Source organism: Corvus brachyrhynchos, unplaced genomic scaffold, assembly GCF_000691975.1.
Source record: "Corvus brachyrhynchos isolate BGI_N302 unplaced genomic scaffold, ASM69197v1 scaffold26, whole genome shotgun sequence".
Classification (NCBI taxonomy): domain Eukaryota; kingdom Metazoa; phylum Chordata; class Aves; order Passeriformes; family Corvidae; genus Corvus; species Corvus brachyrhynchos.
This window is the reverse complement of record NW_008239324.1, coordinates 10,213,053-10,230,105: the sequence shown is the minus strand read 5'-3', so window position 1 is coordinate 10,230,105 and position 17,053 is coordinate 10,213,053. Positions and strand designations below refer to the sequence as shown.

At 40.7% G+C, this 17,053-nt stretch overlaps 1 protein-coding gene across 1 annotated transcript in view; it reads left to right on the top strand.

Annotated features, from left to right (window-relative positions):
* Positions 1–17,053, top strand: part of NKD1 (naked cuticle homolog 1) — a 43,897-nt gene that overhangs the window by 11,491 nt on the left and 15,353 nt on the right. The window contains exons 3-4 of the mRNA XM_017740827.1: positions 14,183–14,289; positions 16,829–16,924. Coding sequence (XP_017596316.1) covers positions 14,183–14,289; positions 16,829–16,924 — 203 coding nt within the window. The remainder of the gene's footprint in view (positions 1–14,182; positions 14,290–16,828; positions 16,925–17,053) is intronic.

Sequence of the window (17,053 nt, the reverse complement as noted above, 5' to 3'; positions counted from 1 at the left end):
CCTGCTGAAAGCAGTGACAGAGCTTGGCCTGAATCAACAAGCCCAATTTTTTATATGTTTCCCAAGACAGATGTAACTAAATCCCTAGATGTAAGATGTTCCCTGTTCTGGTAGCAGAAAGGACAAATTATTCAGGTCGTCTTCTTGTTCATTAATATTAGAAAGCCCTCTAGCAGAGTTCAAAGCACATGTTGTTGCCGAAAAAAATCTAGCATATCTGTAAAAGAGCTACTTGTTGCACTTTTCACATATTTACAAGCCAATATGGAACTTTTAAACCTGCAATTAAGGCATTCTGTATTCAGCAAAGCAGAAAAGTAATTAACTATATTCTTAACATTGTTATATGTTTTTCAACTTTTTACTGGTGTGTGCAGTCTGTCCTTCACATCTTCATCCCCAGCATCCAGGAAAGCTGTGTTCAAGGGGGAGCTGAGGTGTGGTCAGCAGTGTTCCAGCATGAGGAGCTGTGTTGTTATTTTTGACTTTTATAAGAACTGATAAGCAAACAAGGAACCAATAGCGAAGAATGAACTGGTGGTTTAAGGCTGCTGGTCTTATGCCCAGCACTGACAGCCTGTCTGGACCACCCCAGCTGCATGTGCTTCTCCTTCCACACTGGTCCCAGACATCCCAGTGATGGGAGCACATTGGCTTCCAGGTGGATGCTTCTCTTTGCTGGGGCTGCAGCGGCAGGGGAGGCATGGGGGAGCGTCCTTCCCCACTGCACCCTGCAGCAGGGCTGCTCCTGTGTGAGATAACTCCCTTTCCTCTCTCTCTCCATTCAGGACAGATTCAACGAAGGCTTTAGTTCCTGGAGTTTTTCCTAAATTAGTAATTGGAAGAATATTTGTTGGGTTATCAGCTCAAAGGAAGGATGGTAAAATATGGTACTTCAGCCCAAATTGTTCATAAACTTGTCAGCAAAGGAAAACTTGAACAAGCATTTTAACTAGCTCTAGCTAACCTTCTACTCACCTGGGAGACACTTTTTACCATACTTTGTTAATCTCTTAAATCTAGTAGATTAATATATTGTTCTTGGCTGAGTTAAGTAATAAAAGGCAGTTATTTCAAATTGCATTTCTCTATCTAGTTAATGCTTTCAGTTATGATGGTTATTTATTTTCTAAAGCTTAAATAATTTTTTGTATTTTTATATACATGAAATTCCAGTATATTTATAGAAAAGGCATAGATTGCATCTTGCACACAGGCAAATTTGCTCTATGTTGGCACCATTGTTATTACCTGTATAGTACTATTGATGCAGGCTTGGTGCTTTGCAGAGAATGATGGTCTCTTCTCTCTCAGGTTCTTAAACAAAATATCTGTTTATCCCTGACATTGCAAATAGAGTGTTAATAACTCTACCTTAGACATGCTCTTGTGATCAGCCTTCTGGGATGTTACATGGGAACTCTACATTTTAATGACTTGTTGCTAATCCTATGCACTTACCATAGATTTGCTATGCATGAGTATTGCTATGTGATCACCTCAGACTAGTGATCACTTGCTCACTGGCTGTATTTTTTTCAGCTCTCAAGAGGTTTCTGCTGTATCCTTTCCTACTACTCAATATGACATGAAACAACTCTGAAAAACGTCTTCAGGCACGGGGTGACCCACTGGCACCAGCCACCAGTATCTGACAAGCAGTGGGTCCCTGCTGAGGCTGGCAGCTGATAAGCTGGTTACTGTGGATTGGAAGGAGCAGTGAAGGACGTGGGGCTGTGGGGAGGAAGGAGCAGTAGAGAGTGCCAGGAGACAACTGCTTAGTTTGGCAGTTAGAATAAAAGTCACCAAAGAACATGAGACTGGTAGGATTAGCAGAAGTTTTCCTGTGGTTGTGCACAGATCCAGGAAATTATAAGAAGCAGGTAGGCTGCTTGCCATGAGTGGGAGGAAAATCTTACGGCATGAGGCACTTTAAAAAAAAAAATTAAAAAATATAAAATTGTACAAGTGTTTCTTAACATTAGCTGTTCCAGTTGAGGGGGGTTGGTATTTGGATCAGAAGCTTTTACTTCTAGAGCTGCTGTTTCAAGTGCAGCCAGGTTGGTAGTGATGAAAGACTGTTGCCATCCAACGGTTGCCCATGGCCTGTGTGTAATGAGTTAGTGGTCTCCAGGTGTTTCCAAATGAACCTTTACAGTGTGTCTAACAGCTCCCACCCATGCTGGCGAGCGGAGCACAGAAAGGCAGTGAAAAGTGGGCTGTTTGGACACCTCAGAAGGGTGAGTTTTCCTCCTCACACTGAGCTGCTGCTGTGTGGAGGGCATGTGCTCTCCTGCCCGCGTCCTGCGTGTTCCCTGCACAGTGTGTGTCACTCTCTTCAGCTGACACCCCGCCAGCTCCTACTGGTGCTGCTTAGCAGGCTGTGATAGATGATGTGTTTTGTCTATGTTTTGAGAGTGTTTTGGGTTCTAATCCTCTGCATTAGACTGGGAAGATCATACCTGCTGTAAGTAGTAGTTTCACATTGATCTCTGTGTTCAGATCATTCTACACAGCTGGAAAGTTGTTATATTGAACACAAGCAAGTTGCATGTTGGTTCAGGAGCACCACAGCAAGGCTGAGACTGGAGCTTGGGATTTTCTGGAACCATGTCTATTGCTTAGAATATGACAGAGAGTTACAAAGTACAGTACACAAGAAAGCCTTCCAAACTTAAAAGTTGTCTATATTCTTAATGACGACCGAAGAAAGCCAAATGATAATAGGGAAATAAACAAGCACCTCAAAAAAAGCAAAGAGTTGGTCCTTAAAGAATATCTTAAATATGGAAAGCTTTAAAATAATATTATGTGCATGGTATTTATAATAATACTTGTTTTGCATGTTCTTTCCATCTACCTAAGACTGGCAACTTCTTTTTCCATGGAGAAGCTAATGCTCTTCCTGAGTGGTCATTTAAAAAATAATCAATTAACAATAAGAATATTCCTTTATTCTCAGCTCTGGGGTAGTCATGAACTAGTTTGCTAGGAGGCAAAAAGTCACCTCTTGAAAAATCTATGTCTACAGATCTCTCAAGCTGCTTCTCTCGTAGTATGTGAGAGCCAGACCATCAGGGTGCATGTGGGAAGCAGAAGAATCAAAGGCCAAAAGGGTGTAGCTCAGGGAGATCTCATCAAAGACAGGAGGGCTCTTGGATTTACCTTTATCATCCCAAAGGTGAGCGAGGCATCATGGTGAGTCTTGGGCAGCTGATTGTCAGCACCCAACGGGTCGCTCATATCAGTGAGTGAAGCTCGAGGTACCCTGTAGCAGGACTGAGACAGGGCTGAGAAATGGGTGCCAGGGATAAGAGGTTTGTGGTGTGTGCTTGTGGCTTGAAATGGCTGGGCCTCAGTTGTATGGGCTCACTGCTCATTTGGGCTGGGCTGGGTCACAGTCTCGCTGAGTGCAGAGCGAGGCAGGCTGTTCACAGCTCTGCTCCACCTGCCCACCCTGTGGGCACACCTGACAAACCCTGACCACCCCCCTGGGGGGCTGGGTCACCACTGCCCAGGGCTGTCCTGCTCTCCTGCCTTGGCACTGCTGGGTACGAGCTCAGGTGTGCCATGGCAAAGCGACGGACTTGGGTGTACCTGTGAGAGAGCTGATCCCGTGTCTATGGTCAGAGATAAAGCTGCATTACTGTACATGTGCAGCAGTACAATAATGTACTTGAACATCCACCATCAAGAACAAAGAATGAAATATGGGAACAAGTCAGGAGTTTGAAAACAATCTCTCTGGAAACATGATGAATACCAGTGGTTTCATTTATTCTGCTTAAACAAAGGTCCTTTTCTACTTTTAATTTCCCAGCAACGATTATTACCAGTTATTTTTCTTGTAGCTTTGACCACAGTTCATGGAGGTTTTATTAAACATGTTTTTGAAAAGTGAGTCAAAATGCCATTCTTCTCTGACTCTCTTGTGACTCTCTCTTTTCTTTTCTATTTTTTTTCCTATTTTTTTTATCCGTGTGAAGCTAGTGCATATTTCCAGTCAAAGATTTTGGACTAGATAATACTCTCATGCTGGTGTTTGTAGAATTATTCCAGTTTTTTTTCCTTTATAATTGAAAGAATTTTGGTCTGTGGTATTTCAGAAGACAACATATTGTTTCAGATCGCTCACCTTTACATGAAACACTACACTCATTTTTAGAAACCTTGAATACTCCATTTAACAGGCAATATGTCCTGCTGCAACTCCCAAATATTCCCAATGTTGCAAGTTTTCTTGTGTTTCACTGACCTGTGACAGCACCAGGCAACTGAGCTTGAGTGCAGCCTTTGCTGGGGTTTTGGTAGCTTTCTGCAAAAGGTTTTTGTTTAGATCCCATGTTCTGCTAAGGCCCTTCTCTCCTGCCCACAGGGATTTCAAATCTTGGAGTGTCTTACGTGTGGACACACATTATGGCAGGATTAAATGGTTCTTGCATTTCTGGGACTGCATTTAGGAGCTGTTGTTTTATATAGATGGCCTGCCTGGTAGATGCAAAGTTAGAAGCCTGAATCTTGGGCTGGGTAAGTTTAGCTACAACAACTCGCAGAACCTTGCAAACACTCGAGTGTGTCGATGCAGAGCTGTGGAGGCAATTTCCATGACAAGCATGTTGCTTTGCCAGTTGCTGTTCCAAATTCAAAGTGTGTATCAGTCAGGGTGCTTTTGTGTGTTTCAACTCCACTTCTGCTGCAGTAGCTACAGAAACCCAAAGTTTTACCTCACCAGGCAGAACAAGTGCCCTTTGTTACCTAGACAGATTACAGGTTTTTCTAAAGTCTGCTCTTCATAAAAGCCCAGCTTGAACAGTGGAAATTCTGACTTGCCTCAGATACTGAGGAGACTTTTATAGTTTCAAGTAGCTCCAGGGTTATATTTTAAAAGTTGAATTTCATCACATGTTTCAAGTTTGGTGGAAAAAAAAAAGGCATGATATTTTTAGCAGAAAAAAGTCCCCCCACACCTTTTTTCTTAACAGATGTTTCATCTCAATCATATCCAAACCTCAAAGCACAAGTAGCAGTCAACCTTATTCTCCTGTGGAGAAAGAGATAAAATGTCATTTGTTTGGAAGACAAGCTTTTTTTTGTAACCACAACTAGTCTGTGAGTAAAAGCAAATAATAAATGCAGCACTCTGGGATTGTGGAAATGAACCTGAAGCAACATTTCTGCTCTTGAAAGAGCTTGGAGTCCAGCTGCTCTTGTAAGATGGAAAGTCCCAACCCCCCAAAAAATACCGAAAACAAAGTAAAACTTCTAGCAATCAGTTTTTTCTTGCTTTATAAATCTGATCCAGCAATCCAGGTCCTTTCACCAATAAAATACGTCATCCAGAGTTCTCAACTTTGTACCAAAAAGGATTTAAAACTGTAAAGGTAACAGAAAGAGAAAAAAGGAATAGTAGTTGTAAACCAAAATATCCAGAAGTAAGAGAGCCACTACCCAAGGAAATTTCAGAGGGCTCTGGAGGAGGGGAGAGCATTTCTGTGCCTGGCAGCCAGGGCTGCGCTCAGGGCTCAGTGCTGGCACAGGAGTTGCCGAGGGAAGCCAAGGCAGCCCTGCACTCTGTGCATAAAAGATATTTTTAGGAGAGAGTTATAGTCCATCCTAAGGATGTAGAGGCATAAAGCTGAAGTGTGGTGCTGCAGACCCTTGTTTTGCTATTTCGAGGAGCCTTTAAAGAGAGCGGAGCCATGCAGGTGTGGCAGGACATTGTTGGCAAACTGGGGTTCGGACTAATCCACTCCCTGTGCTCCTGCAGGATGCCCTGGGAGCTGTCCTGTCCCAGGCACCTGTGCCCTGCAGGGACAGCTGCCCAGCCCCTCTAGCACATAGGTATTGCTGCCCAGATTTCAAAATGCTACACCTGAAGGTAAATTCACAATGACAGTGTCTAGGAGAATATTACAGGATCTTCCACCAAAGGGGTAGCTCAAAGTGGGAAGCTGAATCTTGAGTTGCTGTCTGGAGCAACAGGAAGGGCTGGCTCCTCCTGAAAGGGTGCTCCAAATCATGCTCCAAACCATCTCGTCTTCTGTGTTTGAGCAGTATGTGGGCTTCCATCTCTGGCTGAGGTCTTTAGGCTGTGCTAATTAACAATGGTGAGCAGATACATGCCTTTGCTCTGTGGGAATTGTTTCTCTGATGAGATCCTGTGTATTCTCCAGATTTCAGGTGGTTGGGTCAAGCCCTGGTGAAATTTATTTCTCTGCATGTTTAGCAGTATGTGATGCATCACCTCAGTACCATTCCTCACCCATGCATTAATATGAAAAGGGAAAGGGATATGCACATGTATATGCTGGACTAATATTAATCACAATAATGCTTTTCTCTTGTTTTGTGGATCAGCCTCTATTCACCCCTCCCTCTCAGAATAATACGTAGGGCTGTGAGGATGGGAATACTGAACCTACTACTGAATATTTACTAAAGTGTTGTCAATGTGTAACTAATTCATCACAGCCAAAATAATGTTACAGTATGGGTCGACAATGTTGCTCTCTATAAAAGTTTAGCTCTGAGAGGGTCAGAGTGACATTCATCCTCATGGGAAGCAATTCTGATTAATTTAATATTACAGGTCAGATACCTTTAGAGGCCCCATTATCACAGCAAAGGTGGTAGAAACACGATTTTCTTACTGAACTTCTAAGTTAGATGGGAGCAAGTTAATATCAAAGCCTACATTATTAATAACATCACCTACTCAGTCTTTGAATAAAGGGTTATGCAGGGGCTTCTTTTTCTTCCCCTGTGAATCTCAGGGGGAAAAAATCCAAAGAGACAAAGACAAAGAAAATTTAAGATAGAAAATCCTATGAGAACATGCATATCTGCAACTTACACTGAGAATGAATTTTTAAAAAGCAAAATTGTTACCAGTTACTAACCAAAATCAGTGTAGGACCATCTTTAGAGGAGAGAGGTCTTTTTCTTTTGTTTTAAGCTGCAAGTGATCAGTTGATGTCCCTATCTGTCCCTGTTCAGTAACAGAATTCAACACTTCACAGGCCCATTCAGAGCCCCAGGGACATATAATACTGTAAGAAAGTGGTGAGGGGTCCATATGACAGTGACAGTTTTCACTTAAGGAACACTTACCTATGTTAAATGGTGCAACAGATTGCATTCTGTTCATGAGGGTTTTGATATGGCCACTGATCAAACAAAAATCTTGCTTCTACAAGTATCATCCTGAACTATTCTGACCAAAACTTACGGAGATTCTTCCCTGTTTTCGTGTTCTCTTCTTTTTTTTTTTTCTTTTTTTTTTTTTTTTTTTTTTTTTTTTTTTTTTTTTTTTTTTAAGGTTGGGGTGGGGAATGAGAAATGATCTTCTTTGATCTCCAATGAGGAAGGAAAAAAAAAAGACTGTTCTGTTCAGGCTTTTGGCTAACACAACAAACAGTGTTTAAAATTTAACTTTGCTTAATTAATTAGTAATTCTGTTTAGTGCTGTCTGATCTTCATCCAAAAGGTATTTTGAAGCTTGAGAACTGAACATCAAAGTGTATTGGGTGAAGATGGTCAAGTAAGGCATTTAATCTGGCAGTTTCTGTTGATGAAATACAGCCAGTTGGGGAGCTAATTGGAAAAGGGAATCACAATCTGGCAAAATTCAGCAAACTCCCTCCCTTTAGCAAACTCACTCCAGAGAGAGTGTGAGAAATCTAGGTTTAGTGTTTAAGCATGTATGAGTTACACCCTAGCTAGCAGAGAGGGATCATTTGTCTTTTCTATCTGCATCTTTACTACACAACTTTTTTGCAAGGAAATAGTAAAAAATCCACCCCACTCTCCCCAGCATAACAGCCAAAAAAATCCCCAAACCACCAAACCAAAAAAGCCAGACCTAGATAGAAACCTGTGGTTCTGCATCAAAGCTTGGAAGTATTTCTACTTAGAAATGTCAAATTATTGGGATTGGCGAAAGGAATTGAACCTTTAAGGGAGGTGGTGTTGCACAGACCTGTGAGTTTGACTAAACTTTATTCAGGAGAGAAATTGTTTTCTGAGCGAATTTCAGTTTAGCTGTTCCTCAATGTCTTAGTGGTGTCTTATCAGTTAGAACCATGCCTGAATATTTAAAACATATTTTGGTCTTCTATTTTTGTTGGGTTTTGTATTTCTTTGGGTTGTTTTTTTTTTTCTTTTTTTGCAAGCTGTCACAAGGTCTGAGTCACTGTCCCTCTGCTCTGTCTCCTCCTGGTCAGGTGCTGGCAGTAGGTCTTGTAACACTGTGACTCTTTTTTTCCCTATGGTGTGCAAATGAACCCTTAATTTGTGTTGTGACTGTCAACAAGAAACCATGAAAGAGAAAACATGAGTTCTCTCCATATTTTCAGGTTGAAATACCCATCCCAGATTGGTAGGAGGCACTACTAGTACAGCTTCCTCCCTACAGTAAGTTTCAGAGAAGGCAGCTTGATCTTTGTTGTTTTGAAGGGTGTGTCTAATTCATCAGCTTCAGCTTTCAGACAGGGAAAGCTGAATACATGCTTTTGGCACTGACCCAGGACAAGCCTGTTTTTCTATGTGCTTGTTCTGGTGGCTGTGGAACAGGAATGTTCCTCCCTGATCCCCTTCTCCCTATGTTCATTTGCCACTGGAGAAGAGAGCAAAGTTATCTCCATCAGGGATATATTTCAATCAGATCTGTGGAATAAAATAAAATGTGCTTAATGGGAGTGATGTTTCTTAAACCATGGCCTCCAGGAGAACTTAGAAGTGAAATCTGAATGTGAAAGTAATTGTTAATTAAAGGACGACTTCTTAATTTAGACTTTCAAACATGGTTGTTATTGTTCTAGTTGTTGCGCAGTCAGTGAGAAATGTCAGTTATGTTTGTCAAACCTGATTTGCAATGAAAAAAATGTTGGCAGAACCAGATAACTTAGACATCAGAGACCTCAGCTAAAACAATGAAATTAATTCTCTTTCTATCCCTTTGGTTCTCATAGTCTCCTAAGTTCTGCTGCATCTGCTAGATCTGTAAATTGGAAGGGAAACCCTTATCCTTTTATGTCCATAGGAATTTTACTACTGAGCTTGGCCTGCTCTTTGACACTCAATTCCACCAGTCAAATATTGCTGCTGGAGTTCAATTTGACCTGTTACAGAAGTGCTTATGACTTCACCTCCTTGTCTTAATAGATGATTTTTAAATTTTGCTTTTATCCTACTCCCCCACAAGTCTCAGGTTCTAGTGTGTGATTTGTTGTTCCTTTCCCCACGTACAGATAATTCTGTCCCTTTGCTTCTGGTAGTAGTTTTAAAGAATTGCTGTGGAATCCAGTCCACCCAACATGAGAGGAAGGCTAATAATATTTCACTTCAAAGGTTTGGTTTCATGTGTGGCAGGTGCTGACTTTCATAGGTGGCATTTTTGTCAATTCTCCAGTTTTACCTTTACTCTGGTTTCTCTCAGTAATGACCCTGACATTAAGATAGGGTTAACATATCGCTGGTAATGTCCAGTCATAATTCACCACTGTGGAATTGCACAGCTTCTCCTGTAGTTCTGCTTTTTGAATTAAGGTGATGCAACAATCACATAGCTTTTGGAATGGCTGTCCTTCCAAAGAGGTTCTGAAGTTGTTTGTCTGTTTAGCCTGAGTTCTCCTAACTGCTATGCAAAATTTGGAGTTGGTAGCCCGGACTTGGACCTTCATCAGAGTTGCACCCTTTGATTCTGAGCTCAAGGTCCTGTTAATCCATCTGACTAAAATGCGAAGTACAGTTGAAAACTGGAGTGAAGCTGTCCTTGCTTTGAGACGGCAGATCATTTGACAAAGAGCATGGTCCTTTGCTGGAATGAACCTTTGAGAAATGTGGAATAACACGCCACCTGAGTAAGGGTGAATGTTTAAATAGTCACTTTTCCACCTGAGTGCAGCTCTATTTTGGTGTTTTCTTTTTTCTCCCTTATTGTCAGATGCACGATGGAGTCAAGAGAAAAATTTTTTTTTCTGCCTGAAGCTTAGTATTCTAACCTCATTCAATACACAGCGCAGCAATCAGTTTACCTCATTTCTGGGATATTTTGGTGATTCCTAAGGAGCATTTTGAATTATTACCCCCTTTCCTTAGGAATGAAAAAAAAAACTGAAAAAAAGACTTAATTCTTCTGGGATGAGTCTTAATATCTTTAAACTGGTGTTCATTCTCTTGCTCTTTTCCTCCCCCTCTTCAATTATAAGCAATTGGGTGGTAGTAATTAACAACTGTAGGGAGAAACATCTGCTAGTACACTTAAGCCAGTCAGTTTGTTTTTTGTGAAAGAATGGTATTTCACAATTTTTCCAAGTTAATATTTTTCCTTTATTGTCTTTCCAATTTCAAATATTGTCCAGACGCATTTTTATAGTGTCTTAAGGTTATAGAAGTGAATACAAGACCATTAATAATGAACAAGAAAAGAACATAATAAAGAAAACATATGCAATATTTCAACTCATGAAACATTCTGTTAGGGAACATTGTTTTTGAGAGCATATGGTTATTCCCATGAGAAGCAATACATATACTTTTTTTCCCTTCAGTTGCGGATTCCCACAACAAGGGTATATTTCTCTGTGTATTTTTCTGTGTAGCATGTTCTTTTTGTCAGGACTTGTTGTCTGAGCAGGGAGGTAAGTGTTTTTGTGTGTAGACCTATTTCTGATGGCCTAGACTTTGGAAACTCAAGTCTATTAATTCTCCACACTCCTTTGAGATAACTATCTTGTCTAGTCTAGTTTAATATCATTGGCAGAGCTGAAAGGAAGTTCACATTGTGAATGTATCTGAACCTTGGCATGTGGCTCACTGGTGGATCTCTGTTTACAGGCTGCCAGTTTTAACTGTCCAAAGCAGACATTCTCATTTTATTTATAAGTAGGCTCTGCATGTGTTTGTATCCCTCATGAAACTGAGCACGTCAATAGTCAAAACTAAGTATAGCAGCAAGATACCTAACACTTCTCCTTCTCTTAGACAAAACAGTATGTATTTTTAAATGTTCAATGAGTTTGGATAAGACACATGGGAATATATGCACAGACACATTATTTGATCTCTTGTAAATACTATTTTAGTATCTCCATATTGCCCTTTAAAGTTTCCTCAGTTAGATTTCATTTTTCTTTGCTGAACAAAGCTTGACATCAGGATGAGATCACCAGATTTTCCCATTTCATTTGAGCTCCAAAATGAGTAACTGATTTCAAAGGATAATTCCCTGGAGCAGCAAGGCCAGTAAGTTCTTCAGATCAAAGGTCAGTGAAGCTCAAAGAGGATAATTTCTGGCATACAGCATTTAAACCCTCCCAAGGAGTGTACTGCAAGATGTATCCCCTCCTTCCCCAATAGTTGAACCCTTGTTTTTTGAGAAGACTAATTTGTCAGTGCACATTTTTTCCTCTGTTACATGAATTATACATTAAAGCGAAAGCTCCTATCTGAACACACAAACTGTACATCCAGAAAGGTTGTTAACCGTGCCAGGGGAAGGGCTGCTCCTGAAAGCAGAAGGTAACTCTGTGCTGTTCCTCTCTGAAGTGCCTGGTGTGGACTGGGGAACTCTGGTGCTCTATGCACATGCCAGTGGCTTTTAGCACAGTGCAGGAGCATGGTGGGGGAAAGGAGGAAGTGCTCTCTAAGACACTTTGTTTTGATAGAAAACCCAACAAAGAGCACTGTGGCAGGGAATAATCATCTTGTGCAGGATCTGCCTCACAGTGCTATGCCTAATGCAGTCTGCCATGCCATTGTCATTTGGGATGCTGACCCTCAACAGATAAAAGACCACTGTAGAAGTCTTTTGGCCATCATGTACTTTTAAACATTTAAAAGAATGTGTGATAACAGGAGTGAATTTTTTTTTTTTCCAAATAGCGGTTCACTGTCCCAGTGAAGCTAGTGGTCATACCAGCCCACCTTTCATTTATTTCGCATTCCCTAGAGCAAGATTGTGAGGGATTGCAAAAGCCTCTTTTACAGAAGTTTCTGTCAGGTAATAACTGTGAATGTGAAGAACCAATCACTGGTAGAGATGAGGCACTGAAAATCTAGGGGTGTGCCTGAAGAACCACTATCAGTGTAACTTGTTATGAAGGCCCAGGTTACCTTTTCATTTCATGTTGATGTTAGAATGAAACAACAAAGCTGGACTAAAGTAGACAAACAAATGTTGTCTTTTGTTGTATGGGAATCTTTTTGTGGCCTTAGCTTTGAACTTCCAGTAATGCTGAGTTGTATTTATGGTCAAAGTGAGTATAAAGAAAATGGCACTTTGTCAGATATACTTCAAAGTATATATTGGAAATAATACTTATTTTAATACCTGTCTTATGTATGATAAACACTCTACAAAAACCTCCTAAGAAACAGTCCCTGCTTTCCAATAACAACAGGTTAATAGAATCAGGGAAGAAACTGCTGTGAAGCACCTTTGTCTTCCTTTGTCTGACCTTCCTACTTAGCTTATGTTTGGTCTAAGGAATGTTAACATGACTTGGAGTAGAAATCAAAGTATATCAACATGTCAGTATGTGTATAATAAACACCATTGTGTTGGTATAATGCAGATTACACATGTGTTTGTGTTGGGAAGCTGGTATTAGTATAACATCAAAACCACCAGTCCATATCAAAGTCAGGAAATTCCCAAGGTCAGGATTTCTACTCCATTCCCCTTCTTTACTGCATATCCATCTTGTATAGCATACCACAGTTTTGAAAACAAACAAACAAAAGTAATACAATAATTTTAAATTTAAACAAATAAATGAGATTATGATATGTGTTTCAGTGTGACAATGTGAGTGTTGTGACAGAATTCTGGAATTTCTGGGAGTATGAAGCTATGGTAATGGGAATTGTGGGGGTTTTTTGTGTGGGGTTTTGTTGTTGTTGTTGTTGGGTTAGTTTTTTGAAGCTTATTTTTCTAGTTTAAATATGAAAGAAAGTCCTGGAAAATGGCTAATAGAGTATCTTAATTTCTAGCATGGTAGTGACTTGCTTTCCTAGAAGAATGGTTGGGAGGCAGCTCAGCAGTGTGGAACACCAGGAGAGGCACTAAACCCAGTTTAAAACAGGTCACCCTGAACTGGAGGGGATCATGTCACCTTTTTTGTAAGGAATGCAACTTGATTGAACTGGCACTTAATGAGATGCTACTTACAAAGGCATCCCCAAGAAACAGTTCCTAAATAGCATTAGGATAAAGGCTTTGGGTAAATGCAAATGCTGCAGTGCAAGAGAAGAAAATGCTGGCTTTAGGACCCCGTGTTCTTGCAATACTTGATTTTGGGGAGTTGGAAGGATTGTTGCTATATGTAATGGCGTATGGGCATAATGTTGGCTGAGGTGGGTGGATGTGTAAAAAATCATGTCTGAAAGTCTCAGAGTAGGGTTAAAAAGTCTGTGTATATTTTCATAATGCTAATGAAGATAGAATTAGTTTTCTTCAGATATAGGGTTTCATCATGTGCAAGGCTGAATGCCCCTGCAGAAGCCAAAGGAACAGCTATAAGTTCTAGGCATTTGTCTTTTAATCCACATGAGAAGCATGTATCTTTCTGTTACATATATGATATATGTTATGTTGTGATAGATATTAATATTGATGCTCTTTATGAGTGCTCTTGATTTATGCAAGTGCCTGATGTTTTAACTTGAAACTTGAGTAAAATATGCTATTTCATGCATTGAAAAAAGGCAACTAATCTTTTTGGCAGGTAGTGTTACCTTCTTGGAAGGTACTAAGCTTTGCGTGTGTTTGAAGAGTGAAACTGGAACAGAATGAGGACTTTATTTCAACTTCATTACTTCACTCACTGCTGGTGAATGTGATAGGTTTTTGCAATATGTCAGAAACTTTCAATATTTTGCAAATCATTCAACTTATTTGCAGTAACATTTCTGCTGTTTTATATTCTCCTAATACTGTGTTTGAACTTCCTGTGACTCTAGTGATGTTTGTAGGAGAGGCTGTGTACCAAAAGCCGTTGGTAGATTGTCTGCTGAAATTATCCCAGATGTGTAGTGAACACAAAAGCAAATCAAGTATAATGATCCTCTCATACAAGTTTGCTGATATCAATTTCACCCTAAATATAAAGACAGGTTTGCAAATATGAGACTGCTTTGACATTTCCTTATAAGCATTTTTTCTTAAATATGCTTTTCGTAGTGGCTTTGCCTCCAGAGAAGACAGATGGAGTTTGCAGTGGAGATGAAAAGAAAGCAGAAAAAGAAAGTGACACACGCACGAGTTCCAAGAAGCAGCTGAAATTTGAAGTAAGTCCTTTGCATTTTAAAGTTTCACTGTACTGACATAATTATGGTAGAAAAATAACCTGTGGACCAAATAGTGTCATCTGATGCATGTTTATTGCTCCCAATGTTTGTAATGGGTATGGGAGGCAACAGAACTGGCACAAATCAGTGCCTTACTATTGGTGCTCCTTAGGAGGTGATTTGTGACATTTATTTCCAGGTTTGGAGAGAATCAAATGGTGATTATTTCTCTGCAGGGTCTGAAATGTATAGTAAGAAGCTTTCAGTTTAACCCTTTATATGTTATGCCAGCTACCATATTATCAAATCTTTAGATTGAGTTTCATGGACTATTGCACTTGGGTAAATCTACGTGATGTAAAGGATGCTTGTAAAAGCTTCTGAAATGATTGGTCTTCTGTGCCCAGGTCTCCAAAGTGAAATAATCCTGACCTGCTACACAGGAAATCCATCTGATCACATGGAAGGAGGAGAAGGAGGGTGATGAGTCCTATGGTCTATTTTGTTGTAGACTTACAAACATCATATAACTGCCAGACATCATGTGTAGTTGGGAGATTTTGTTTCTGTAGGGAGTCTTTTCATAAATATGAGTATGGAAGCATGCAGTCATCCAGCTAGTGGGTTGTCTGTCTTGGTGAGGAGGAAGATATTCTGGTACCAGCAAGAAACAGCACAAATATTCATCTCTGCACTTCAGCAGGTATGGCAAACTTCTGCCTTTCAGTGCTGTCAGGCTCCCTAAGTAATGAGCTTTGTGTTTCTTCAATTGCTGTTTAAAAGACACCTTGCAGCATGGCTCAAGTGTTCTTTTCCTTCTCAGCCTTCTCAATCCGGTACAATTTATTCAATTTATTTTTTATTGTTTTAAAGCAGATTAGGGGGAGGTAGGTTTCCCATGGGTAGTCCAGGTATTGCTTGTGTGCCTTCTGGGGGGAGGTGAATGTTCCTTTTTTTTTTTTTTATTGCACAGCTATAACTCTTTTTCTAGGCACATTTTACATTCTACCTTGAGTAGCAGACATTTGCAGACAGGAAAGGCATGATAAATTGCAATTAACAGTGCCTTGACATTTGAATGTTGGAGGACACCTGTCAACATGGTTGGTGCCAGAGTAGCTGGAGCTCCACTGTACCAGCAAAGTCTGTGTTTGTTCCCAAGTAGTTCTTGGCATGCCATAAAGGTTAGCACTTGGTTCTAGGCACTGTGACTAATGCAGGGAAGGTTTCCACGGCTCTTAACTAAGCAGAGCACATCCTCACATAAAGATGTTATGGTAGGCAGTGTGGGACAGGGAAGTATTAATATGTGGCAAGAAACCAAGTATTGAATTTTTTTTCCCTTGTTCTACAAATGGAAGTTTTCCAGCAATGTAAGCTGGGAGCTAAGAGACTGGTAAATGCTTCAAAGGTATAAAAGAATCAGAAACGCGTGTGTTGCGACAAGAGGTCTAAATCTGAGGTGAAAGTGATTTGGCTTTTAAAGGTGCCGGGAATGTTTATGTAATACGAAACTGTGTTTCCACAGTGGAGTGTGGGGCACTTGGCAGCTCTCAGCCGGGCTTGTTACAACTGAGAGGAAGGCTGCCTTTGAACTCGGCAGGGGACGGGGTACCCGTAACTGCTGTAGGGAATTGGTTTCAAGTCAGAAGATCAACCAGGTATTTTGAGGTCTATCATGCTGGAGCTATTTGGAGCTGTTTATTTTACTTGCATACAGTGCCTTTCATTTTAATTGCACTGTAACTTCTCTGTTTTGCCTTTTTGTGGCTCTGGATAATTCTGATTGCACAGACCTTGAGAGACAGCAAATGATTTGCACCCAGGTGTCAGTCGAAGTGCATCCTTTGTTCTTGATTTTGGTTTGGGGATTTATTTCCCCTTAAACAAATTGATTCTTTCAGGCTTTCCATAGATCACACTCTCACTAATAGAAACATAGTTAAAACAAGAAGCAGGCAATCCAGGTTGTCCACCAGGTTGTTCTTGCCAGTTCCAAGGCAGGCTCCATTTCAGGAGCTTCAGTGGCTTGACGTTGTACTGCACTAACTCTGACAACCTTTGCCTGTCAAATATCTGTGTCGAGGATAGGTCTCTCTGGTGGGGATTTGTGTCCATACCACATTAATCCTTACTCCTGGCCCTGTGGTGTGCCACCTCATTTTGCAAGTCTGCTTCTGTTGTCTTCCTCTTCCTGAGTTAAGCATAGTTTTCCTTCTCACTTTTTAGTGGGGTATTTTACTACATTTCAAGAGCTTCAGAGAGTAGTTTTCTTGTACCTTTTCCTGTTTTCTACAATGCAGTAGAAAGCATGTTGTGAATTCCCTGAGGTGTATCCCAGAGAGTTAGGAGTGTTATATGACTGTGATGGGACCTCTTTGTTGTGGTGGACAGAGGCCTCTCCGGGACATATCCTGAAAGTTTCCTCCCACAGGGGAGGGACGAAGGAAGAAAGCAAGCAGCCTCCTTCTACAGAGAGTCTCCTCTGCAAACAGGCCTTTTGCTTTAGGTAATCAGCTGCTCTTTGCATGTTTCTTAGGAATTGCAATGTGATGTGTCTGTAGAGGAAGATAACAGGCAAGAATGGACCTTCACACTGTATGACTTTGATAACAACGGAAGAGTCACACGTGAGGTAAGCAAAGTACAGCTGCCCCTTTATGTGCAGCGCTTGCTAACAAGAGAAGTGTTTTATAACAGGAACATTTTTTCTACTATGAAGTAGAGGTGTCCTGCCAACTTAAATAGCAGTTTCCATGGACCC